The sequence below is a fragment of the Notamacropus eugenii genome, chromosome 3 (genome assembly GCF_028372415.1).
Source record: "Notamacropus eugenii isolate mMacEug1 chromosome 3, mMacEug1.pri_v2, whole genome shotgun sequence".
Classification (NCBI taxonomy): Eukaryota; Metazoa; Chordata; class Mammalia; order Diprotodontia; family Macropodidae; genus Notamacropus; species Notamacropus eugenii.
This window is the reverse complement of record NC_092874.1, coordinates 11,549,825-11,561,916: the sequence shown is the minus strand read 5'-3', so window position 1 is coordinate 11,561,916 and position 12,092 is coordinate 11,549,825. Positions and strand designations below refer to the sequence as shown.

The 12,092-nt window shown below is 38.8% G+C and overlaps 1 protein-coding gene across 16 annotated transcripts in view; it reads right to left on the bottom strand.

Annotated features, from left to right (window-relative positions):
• HDAC9 (histone deacetylase 9) overlaps positions 1-12,092 on the bottom strand; it is an 885,788-nt gene that overhangs the window by 15,911 nt on the left and 857,785 nt on the right. For all 16 annotated transcript variants that reach the window (XM_072650844.1, XM_072650846.1, XM_072650845.1 and 13 more), the window contains one exon: positions 7,182-7,326. In XM_072650844.1, the coding sequence (XP_072506945.1) occupies positions 7,182-7,326 (145 nt within the window). The remainder of the gene's footprint in view (positions 1-7,181; positions 7,327-12,092) is intronic.

Here is a 12,092-nt window from a genome sequence, read left to right as displayed (position 1 = left end):
AGTGGATCATGAATTGAAAAACAACAAAATTTGAAAACAGAAGAGATCTCATTAGCCAATAAATCCAACCCATGAAAGGAATCCCTCCTATATTTTAGCATTTTTTGGGTCTCAAAGTAGCCAACTCGCCTCTGTTTGAAGACTTCAAAGGAAAGCAAATCCACTGGCTCTCCAGACTGATCACCTCACTTTGGCACTGCTCTCATTCATAATTTTTTCATGATATTTAGCCTAAAGGGACTTCTTTGCTATTTCTGCCTATGATAGCTGATTCTGCCTCCTGGGTCCAAATAAGTCCCATTTACAGATTTGAAGACAGCTAACATGTCACTCTGAAACACAGTGTGATAGATCACTGGATTTGGAGACAGGAAAACCCAAATTCAAATGGACCTCAGACACTTATAAGATGTGTGTCCCAGGGCAATGTGTTTGTCTTTATCAGTTTTCTTATCTGTAAAATAGGGGATATAAAAGTGTTTCTGTCCCAGAGTTTTTGGGAGGATCCAATGAGATAGCATTCTAGGATGCTTAGCACATTGCCCAGCATGTAATAACCCTTAATAAATGTTTGCTTCTCTCCTTTTCTTTGAGACTTCTTTTCTCTGTGTTAAATATACCCAGATTTTTCATTTGATCCTCATATGTCATGAACTCCAACCCCTCCCCATTCTGAGGGTCCTTTTCTGAACACTCTCCAGCTAGTCAGAGTTTTTCTTTATTGTTACTGTTATTCTGCTTCAGTCTTCCAGTCATGTCTGACTCCTCATGAGCCCATGAACCCTAGTCCACCAGACCCTTCTGTCCTCCACTCTCTCCCGAAGTCACAACCCCATGTTATCATATTGAAATTGAAGTCTACTAAGCCACAACTGTTTTTCAAAACAGCTTATGTCTCTCCCTGCCTCACCATCTTATACATACAAAGTTTACTTTTAATACTCAAGTTCAAAACTTTACACATCTATTCCTATTTAATTTCATCTTATTTTATTAGTTTTTAAAATTCAATTTTATTTTACTTTCAGAGCCATATTTTCTCCCTCTCATCTTTCCTCCTCCTCCATTGAGAAAGACAAATAAAACCCCTGTTACAAATATGTATAGTCAAGTAAAATGAATTCCCAGATTGGCCAAAAAATAAAAACATGATACTCTATAAGGGCATCATCTCCCTATCAGCAGATGGTAGCATTCTTCAATTTCTCTCTTTTGTGGTTGGTTATTGTGTTAACCATGGTTCTGAAGTGTTTCAAGGTCGCTTGTCTCGGGGTGATTGCTACTAGTTTAGGTCAAAGGTATGTACAGTTTTATAACTTTGGGGACATAAACCAATTGACAGAATTGTTGGAGTAGTCCACAGCCCCACCAATAATGTATTAGTGTGAATATTTCCCCATACTTTCTCCAGAATTTGTTATTTTCCTTTCTTTTCTACTAAGCCAATCTGATAGGTATGAGGTGGAACCTCTCAATGATTTTTTTATTTTAATTTATCTAATTCTTAGTGATTTGGATAACTTTTTTCTCATGCCTACTGAGAGCTTGGGTTTCTTCCTCTGAAAATTAACTATTTTTATCCTTGGAGACATCTTATTAGATTTAACTTAATGTCCAAGTCTTGCAAGATCCTTTTGGATCTTGCCTATTTTTCACTAGGTCATCTGTTCTTTCCAGCTTTGTGCCAACAAATTTTTATGAGCATACCATGTAGGCCCTTATCCAAGCAATTAAAAAAGCTAAGTAGCCAGGGCCAAGCACAGATTTCTGGGGTACACCACTGGGAACTTCTTGTCAAGCTGACAATGAATTTTTAAGAACCATTATGAATGTAGTCATCAAATTAGCTATGAAAGCAACTGAATTTATTATTATTTAACCATATCTCTCCATCTCCCCATGAAAATGAGATACTTTATCAAAACCCTAGCTAAATTCAAAACAAGCTATATTTTCAGCATTTCCATCATATACTAGTTTAAAAATCTTTTCATAAATGAGGTCAATCAGGCACAAGCCACACTTGTTGACTCCATGCTGGACCTTTGTAATCAATGGCTTCCCTTCTAGACTTTCAACAATGATCCCCTTAATGGTTTTTAGAATTTGCTTTTTGCTCGTTGACAGGAAATCAAACATTTTGTGGTACATGAATCCAATGGAATATTACTGAGCTATAAGAATTGGTAAAAATAAAAAAAAAACACAGTGACAGAGACAGTTATATGAACTTACAAGAAGTGAAGTAAGCAGAACCAGGAAAACAATACATGCAAAGACAGTAATGGTGAAGATAGGGGAAAACCTAAACTTGAATGTTGTATAATCATAATAACAAACAGCCCATCTCATCACACACACACACACACACACACACACACACACACACAGACACACACACACTCACCTCCTACTCTTATCTGCAGAGTCATAGCATTTTGCAGGTGGAAAACTGAATTTACTGATGGATCTGGTTGATGTATTGATGAGTTATACTGAACTACATTCATTCCCCCTCTCTCTTCTGTTCTTTTATTATAATAAAGAATGGATTTCTGGGTTAGGGTAGGTCTGGGAAATGGAGGTGATATAGAAAACAAGAGATAATTAGAATGTAAAACAAATAACTCAGGATCTTATGAGGACATCTGGATATCCATTCAGAACAGGAAGAGGTAGGATTCTTTTTAAAGGATTATCAGTTTGCAGCTGGAAGGAATATTGGTGATGTAGAGGTGAATTCTTCACATTATAGATGAGGAAATTGAGGCCCAAATAAAGTTATGTGACTTGCCTGAGATCATAAAAGTAGCAAGTGGTAGGGTCATGATTCCTGCCTCATTTTTCTCCTTTTAAACCTCCCACACTCATTTTTTCTGTGTTCTGTTGAAACATCCCTAGCATTCTTTTTTCTTTCATATTCGTGATCACAGCAGTTTCCTCTGATGATAATCTATCTGGATCTAGAATAACATTTTCCCCGATATTCCTGTTTTACAGAAATGCAAACTTTTTTTCATGGTAAATATCAATGTATCACTTAGTGGTCAAACCCATCTACCTGATTCAATAAGAAAAGTGAAGCATTATCCTCACTGAAATCAACATTTCTAAACCAGAGTAGACCAAACTGACAGCGCCCTTCTGAGTTCTCAGCTTGATTTGTACAAAGAAAGTCAGGGAACCTAGGATTGGAACATCTTAATTCTTTATTTCCAGAAATTTAGAGCTCACCTTGGTTTTCTGGAGCCATGTGTCCTCACTTCCAAGAGTAAACGTTAATATAGCATGGACTTTTCAGGGAAGAAGGTGGAATCATGCTTAACTCAAATTAGTAAAGTTTATGCTGCCATTAGCCAATGGGAATTTGTTAGCCTGCTTGCACACAGTGGTCATGCAGATGTACCTTATAAGACATGACACTTTTATTTAATTGGCTATATAGATGGAAGTTGGTGACACCCAGCTTGATTTTCTAGGACCCCAACGTTTTCTTTTCAGAGGTTGGGAGTTATGTGTGTGGAATGTGGCATTTTTGGTTGATTAGCGGGTGAGTTTTGTGAACTGCTTGGCCCTGTCTGGACCCTTCCTCATTTACCTTCCCATTTTCCTTCACTACTTGATAACTACTTGATAACATTCTTAAACTGTCATTTCTTTCATGACTCTCCCTCACTTCCAAATGGCCCCTTCACCATATAAGCATTTTCATAGTCTATCTTTCTAACTCCTTCTATAAAAATGGAAACTGACGGTCTTGTCATTTCCCTTCTTCTTCCCCAAAAGAAAATTCAAATGGACAAAAATACTTCTAATAGGCTTTAGGCAGTAGGATTCTATCCTTTATTCACCAATGGTAAAATGATTTTGATATGTATTGGCCAACAAAGGAATGATTTTACCCAAAATCTGAGTACCAAATGAATCATTCCAAACATCAATATATCCTCCAATATAACTTGAGAGTATTTCCTATAAAAAGTGCCTAGCTTTTATTCTTCTCTATCCATACTGGTTTTTTTTTTTAATTTTTATATCTTTCAGATTATATCATAGACTTTTAAATGCCACATTTGTAACCAAATACAGGTTTTTTTTTTCTGTTTCATTGTCTAATTTTGAAAGTGATGGGTCTTGTTTTCAGGGGATGGAAAATCCTAGTATCCTGATCTTTGAAAAGAGTTGATGTCTTTCTCAGTAGGTCTGAGACAAATAGCTTACAACCCTCCCCTTTCCTATTTTTAGGGCCCTAATCTCCTCTTGAGATGAATGGAGGAGATAGTTCAACTGAAATGGAAGTACCTCTTTTTACAAGTCATTTTGTGCTTTTCCCTCTCTTGTAAGGAAAAAAAAAAATTTGAGAGCTTACAGAAAAAATTTCAAGCAGTCATTTTTTCCTATTCTACTCCCCAACCCCATCCCTAAAAAAAGTAGCCATCACTACTGCATTCCCTTGGTCTAGAACAAATGAATGCAAATGATCCTGATGTGAGGATTGTAAGACACAATGAATTTATTAAATGCAGATTATATATGCTATAGGCATGTAGTATGGGCATTCCCCACCACCTTTGCCTTCAGATGACCATGTGAAACCACTTGGCACTGAAGCCTGACTTATGACACAGCCAGTCTTCACCAGCAAAAACTTCTATTAACCTAGTGATAAGCAAGCAATACTGCATGGGTCCCTGGCACATAGTACTAGGAACTTAGTAAGTTCTAGCTGACTGAACCACTGACCCAGGAAATCTAGAATCTATTACTGCCAAATACTACTGAGGCTTTAGATTACCTGCGTCTGCTGATGTGTCTTGTAATCACTAATTGTTTTAAGCTGTGCAATTGAATGTACTGAATTAATTATAATGCATTTCAGTCAAACTTGGATTTGGCTTTCCTTCCCTATATTAATAGAGTTCTAAATTACAACTCCTCAATTCCAGCTCTAGCAGATGTTATGGTTAACTCAGTTTTACGGCCCTCGGATGACAGACAACTCACTGGATTTGGCCATAAGGATAATTACAGTGCCTTTGGATTCGAAATTTGGGTTCAGCCCCAAGCTTGGAGTAGCAGGGGGTTACTTCATCTAAAATAAATTTGTTCTCATGGGCTAGCTGCCTATACTGAGATGCCTTCCAATATGCTAATGCAAGGCATTTGATCGTAAGTCTAATCTCTTTGAAACTGGTTATGGTCAGAAAAAAAAAGGCTGCATTGTGATGAAACCTCTTGCTAAAAGCTTATGCCCGTCCTGTGTCTTTCATGTACTTCCTGACCAGAACAAGATGTTGAGTTTATTGAACTTGAAAAAGCTAAGAACAACTAAGATGAAGAAAGACATTTTTTCTTTTCTTTTCCTTTTATATATATATATATATATATATATATATATATATATAATATAGATACATATGTTTGTGTATGTATGTATGTGTGTATGTATATATATATATATATATATATATATAACAGATTCGTGTATCCTTGAGAGAAAAAAAAGCTTTCAAGGGATGCATTTTTGTTTTTGGAGAAGTTTTGTTACTAATGGGAATCTGAGAAACTCAAGGAGCACAGACTGCATTCTACATTCAATATAAGTGTGTGATCTTGGACTTTTCCAGAAGCGTTACCCAACCCTGTGTTCCCAAAGGCTATGCCAATGGCACACAAGCTCTGGTAGGCTTGGTTTAATTCCACAAGCATTTCAAATACCAGACTTGGCATTGGAGATACAGGGATAAAATTAAGACTGTTTTTGCTTTCAAGACGCTTATTTCCTACTTGGGGATGGGGAAGTAATATTATACACCAGTAACTAAGACATAGTGATTTTGTTCCCTCTGAATGACTTTCCAGGTATTCTAAATATAATTTGTATGCACATAAGATTGTGAACTCCTTGAGGAGAGAGGTCATGTTTTTGCCTGTCTTTGTTGTAGGGTCTAGAATGTGGCAGGCATTTACTGAATGCTTTGGTTGATGCTCTGCTGATGATGATGCACTAGGGAAACTAGTTGAGCTTAGAAATAGGGATATTTAGGGTTGGAAGTGAGAAGTGCAGGAGGTATCCATGCCCACAATCAAAAGCACAGAAGTAGGGAATGACAGGTCATGCATCAGGAAGATCAAGGCCTCAATCTGTGAATTTTGATGGAGCTGGAAAGACCTCAAGTACAGGGCTAGTGATGCTTGTCCGTTGTTCAAGGACCAACCTAGCTAAACTCAGAGTACACCCTACTAAACTCCTAACAAGTTGTGACCAGCATTTCTGGCTGTGGTAACCACTCTGATGAGACAACAGATCTGTAAGGTCCTGAAGAAGCATTATCTGACTTTGACATACACAAAAGATTCTTGGTATTTGAGTTAATCATAGAAGGTTTGTGAATTTGCCAATTTGCACTCTTTTCTGTCATAGAAGCCAGATTTTAAAGAAATACTATCCATGGCACCATTCATAGAATAACAATGATTTGTTTCAAATGTATCAACAAACAAAGGCCTATGACATTAAATATCCTGATTTTTTTAATTTAGGCACTCTTTCTTTTTACTATGAATTTTCTTTAAAAACTTAATCATTGGCAAATCAAAATTAAATCAATATCATCTTCATATGGCTTCATATGACTTCTTTTTCAGGAAAGCATGCTTTTTCCCATTCAGTGTTCTATTGACTATTTTCCTCTGAGATTTTAGTCATTCCACAGAACAATTATACCCAGAGACTAGTCCTAGTTTCCTTCCATTCTCTTCTCCTTCCCTTGACATTCCTACAGTCATGAACTCCTAAGATGCTAATTGTGTTAGGAGCTAAAAATCAAACTTCAATATTATAAGCAATATGGAAATGCCCCAAAAAAGTCACATGTGGCACTTTCTACAATACTTAGTTGTCTTTCCCTGAGTTTGATCTTAGCACTCATCCATCCACACTCAGCAAATTCTTCAGGGGCAGAGTACAATCTTTCTATCTCTGTGCTGCACAGAAAGAATGAACCTTTGACATCACATTGTCTGAGCTGGTGGTCTCAGTGGTATGGAAGAAAATAAGTCAGGGTGTCTACAGGTGGGAGGGAGGAAGTAGAAAGATATTCACCTGCAAGATTTAAAAGCAAGAATGTGTGGGACTCAACCCACCTGACCGAAAGGCACTTCCAGATCTCAATTCATACCTGTTGTCTTCCTTAGAAAAGCACTGGTCCACATCCACAGACAGGGAAGCCAGGGCAGAGACAGTCTCTGTTTCCTCTCGCTCTTGCTCCTGAGTGCCAGTCAGATCACAGCCTGAATACCTCTCCACTGACTTCCAGTACTTGCCTAAAAGAAAGACACATCACAAGTTATGGCTGTTTGAACCTGCACAGACATTAGTAGAACAATCACCCAGAGCCAACAAAGAAGGGTTGGGAAATTAAAAATTTTGTGCTCACTGCAGCTGTGGTCTCTCTGTGTGGAGGCAAGAACACCAACTAGGATGGGGTCTTGTTTCAACAGAACAAGCAAATAATGAGATGAATCAATTTGTGGTCTGAGAGCCCATCTTTGGACTTGTAGTTTGCCTGTCTGACAGAGAAGCCAGCTGTGACATTGCTTGGAGAGGGAGTGGTTTGGGGGACTCCAGAGAAAGTGAGAGGTAAAGGCAAGATCAGAAAAAGGGGATCAAAAATTTCTACCTATCTCTCCCTCTGTCTCTCTCTATCTTTTTCTCATGTTTTCTCTTTTTCCATCTCTCGCATATTCTCTCTCTCTCTCACATATTCTATCTCATATTCTCTCTCTCTCTCTCTCTCTCTCACACACACACACACACACACACACACACACACACACACACACACACACACACACATACTTCTTTCCCTCTCTCTGTCTTTACAAAGTCCTAAAATTAAGGGAAAACAAAATCCCAGCAAAGCTTTCAGGAAACAGCTCAGAGGCAGGAATGGCAGCAGAAGAGTCAGGTTTATTAGTGCTGGATGTACTTTCTCCTCCAGCCTCAGGGTGTGGGCTTGAACAATGAGTTATTGAGAACTTTGCTGCACAAGCACTCATGGGTTTGGAGATCCATACATTGAAAGGCAAATACTGCAGGTATGTGCATGTGTTGTTTTAGGGAGAGTGGATCATGGTGTAGAGTCTTCATTGCATAAAAACACATCAAAGTGACAAAAGTGAAAGATTCAGGGCTGGACTTCTTGCTTCTCCAAAGTTATTCTTCCAAAAAAAACCCAAATCAAGCACTGGGAGGGGGGAGGCAGGGATTCTAACTACAGGGTGACCCGACCAATCCCATAAGAAGCAGGTTAACAAAATCTCTGTGATCCAAATAATGAAGGGGGAGGTCTGGCATGGTGATTGCTGCCTGGGGTAAGGTAACATCACAGGTCTTTTACCTCTCATCCTGCATGAAGATGGGGGATGGAGGGAGCCCCCTGAGCTCAAGAAAGAACAAAATTGTAGTGAACTGAAACTGAGCTAAAGGCAAATTAGGGAGTATGATAGAGAGGAGAGGTCACCAAGAAGAGTAGGGTATAGCTCCTTAGAGGCAGGATATAGTAAGGCATAATAAAGGCAACAGTACTGGAAAAGGAAAATTCTTCCTAGTTCCAAGATTTTGGTTTTTGTTTTTTGTACCCCAAGCCTCAGGAGGAGAGGTGGGGGTGAGTTGCACACCAAATTGGATGCTTTTTTTCCAAGGGAGGAAGTATTCCACATGTCCATAGGTTATTGGTATCCTGGGACAAAATTCCATTTGTACCATGTTAGTTAGAGCCCTGAAGAGGAGAATTTGCCTGGACAGAATTAGTGGCTAAATTTTTCCCCCAAAAAACTTGCCCTTAGCATAAGCACCTTGTTCACAGTCTAGGGACCACAGGATCTCTCTCTCTCTCTCTCTCTCTCTCTCTCTCTCTCTCTCTCTCTCTCTCTCTCTCTCTCTCTCTCTCTCTCTTCCTTTTCTTTCATTTCAGTAGTTTTCAAATTTTTAATTTGGTTGAATTTCTTTGACTTTCCTTTCTTAAAAATACTTTGTACTGATTATTCAGCATCTGCCTTCTTACCCTCCCCATTCCTCAAATGAGAAGACAAGAAGAACAAAGCTCATTACAATTACGTATAGTCAATTACAACAAATTTCTTCATTGGCCATACTACCCTATCCCCCCTAAACAAAGTTTAATCCCTCATCTCTTTCAGGAGGTGGATAAAATGTTTCATTGTGAGTCCTCTGGAATCTTGATTAGTCCTTTTACTGATAAGAGATCAATACAGTAATATCTCATCAAATTTATATAGTATAACTTGTTTATCCATTCCCTAATTTATAGGCACTCTCTCGGATTCTGTTCTTTACCACCTCAAAAAAGGCTAGGAATTTTTTTTGGATATCCCTACGGTTTGTTTCTCCTAGGAGTCATTCCTCCCTCAATATCCGCTCCCTGTAATTCCCTCTTCCCTCCTTTCCCTCCTCTTTCTGTGTTGAGTGAAATCTATTTCTGAATCAATCTCTCTCTTCCATTTTCTTTTGATCATTTCAGATGAAGGAGAGGATCAGGTATCAGTTGCTCCCCTCACCCCTCCTTCTTGTTTGTATGGATGTCTACTTTTGCACACAGATTATGTGAGATAATTTCCCCTAATTTCCTCTCGCTGATCCCTCACTGTATTCCTCTTCCCCTTTCTTTCCATTATTTTTTGAAATCATGAAGATCTAACTCCCCCTTGAAGATGGAGTTTAGTGTTTTCTTCCCATACTTCAGTGTAAGCACTTTATCCTTGCTTAATCTCTGCTAGTTTTCCAGTTGTGTTGATATTTTTAAGTTTCTCTTCACTATTACGTTTGAACATCAGAGTTTCTCCTCTGCTCTGTTCCTTCCATCAGGAATGCTTGTTCTTTGTTGTTTAGTCATTATCCTGTCATGCCCAATTCTTCATGACCCCATGAGGGGTTTTCTTGCCAAAGATACTGGAGTGGTTTGCCACTTCTTTCTTCCTTTCTTCTTTCTTTTTTCTCCTGACAAGGCAATTAGGGCTAAGTGACTTGCTGAGGGTCACACAACTAGGAAGTGTCTGACGCTGGATTTGATGTCAAGTCCTCCTGACTCCAGGGCCAGTGTTCTATTCACTGCACCACCTAACTGCTCTTGACTATTTCTTTCTCAGCTCATTTTACAGATGAGGAAACTGAGGCAATAAGGTCAAGTGATTTTTCCAGGGTCACATAGTAAATGTCTAAGGCCAGGCTTGGGTTTTCCTGGCTCCAGACCTGCTGCTCTATCCAGTGTGCCACCTATTTGCCCAGGAATGCTTAGACACCTACATTTAAAGTTCCATCTTCCTCCAGTAGCATCGTACTCAGTTTTTAATGTACAAATTATTCTTGGCTATGAGCACATATCTTTTGTTTTTTGGAATATAAAATTCCAAGTTTTCCACTCCTTTGTAATATTGTTTGTTAAACCACGTTTGATACTCACTGCGATTCTTTGGGACTTGAGTTCTTTCTTTCAGGCTGCTTGTGGTATTTTTTCTTTGACTTAAAAACTCTGAATTTTGGCTATGGTGTTCCTGGGCATTTTCATTTTAGAGTTCCCTATGGGAGATATTCAGTGAATTCTTGTCATTTATACTTTCCCTTCTGATTCTAAGAAGTCTGAGCAATTTTTTTAAAAGAGGATTTCTTGAAACATGATATCTGGGTTATAATTTTTGGTCATAGTGTTCAGATAGTTCAAGGATAGTTATTTTTCTCATCCATCTTTTTTCCAAGTCACTTATTTTTGCTATTGGATAACATATTTTCTTCTGTGTGTTCAGCTTTTTTATTTTGTTTTAGTATTTCTTGCTGCCTCATGGAGTCACTAGATTTTGTTTGCCCCATTAGAATTTCTGGATGCTTCTTGCTTGGGCAGGGTTTTATATCTCTTCTGCCAAACTATTAATTCCTTTTGCAATTCTCCCTTCCACAGCTCTCATTTCTTTTCTCTTCTATTTTTCCCGTTGGTGTTCTCATTCCATTTTTAAATACCTCTTCTTTAAAGAAGTATTCTTACTTTATCTCTTCTAGGAAGAAGGTGACTCTAAGCTCAGAGCAAGGTATCAGTTGCAGCATCTAGTTTAGACAGGAGAAAAAGAACCAGGGCAGGAATCCAGACCAAAGAGGAGACTACAATTCTGCTGATTTGAACCAACAGAGTTTTTCAGCTGACTCATAGGAAGGGAGTCCACCCAGTGGCTCTCTACTCTTGTGCAGACCTTGTGTAAAGAGCTTGTAGAGCTCAGACAAAGATGACTGCAATTAGACTTTGCTCTGGATCTGAGTACTTTGTGAACAAGGCAGAATCTCAGCCTATCCTTGAAATCCTAGAATACAATAACACTCAGTAACCCCAAGAAAGCAGCAACAAAATCACCCCATAGCTCCCCTCCAGAAATGTGACAGATCTCAGTCCTAACATCAAATCTGAAGTCATGAAGTAGGTTGGAAGAATGCACAAGCAGACAGCAATAACAATCCCATCATGGTGAGCCTAGAGGAGGAGCCACCCCATGCTGTTGCTGTTTTGAACTTCCTTCTTTCTCAGTTTGTTGCCCAGGACCTTCCTTCCCAGGAATGCCAGTCCACTGTGCCAGTACTCTTTTCACTCTGTTCTGTAGTTTTGACCTAGAACTGGGTAGTGGGCAAAAAGCTATCAATTGGCACGGGCCCCTGGCATGTTGACCTGGTATAGGTCAAGTGAAATCCCCAAATGCTATGGGACCTCATTTTTCACTGGTGCAAAGCCTTTTCCAGGGGGTTGGATTGTTATCTGTTTTGCTCCTACCCCAACTCTATTTCCAGTGCCTAAAAACTTCCTCATGAATCTCAGTAGATCAAATTTAGCTCAACAAATACTCAATGTAATTTTTTCTTCTAAATTTTCTCATCAGATTTGTCATGGTGCCTTTTGCTAGATCTGTTTGGAAGAATGTGTGGAGTGAAATTCTCTATATTGCTTCCTACTACTCCATGATCTTGACTCTGTCTCCTCCACAAAGTCCATCTTAATTGTAAAATATTTCCTTATTCTCCCCCATTAATGCCC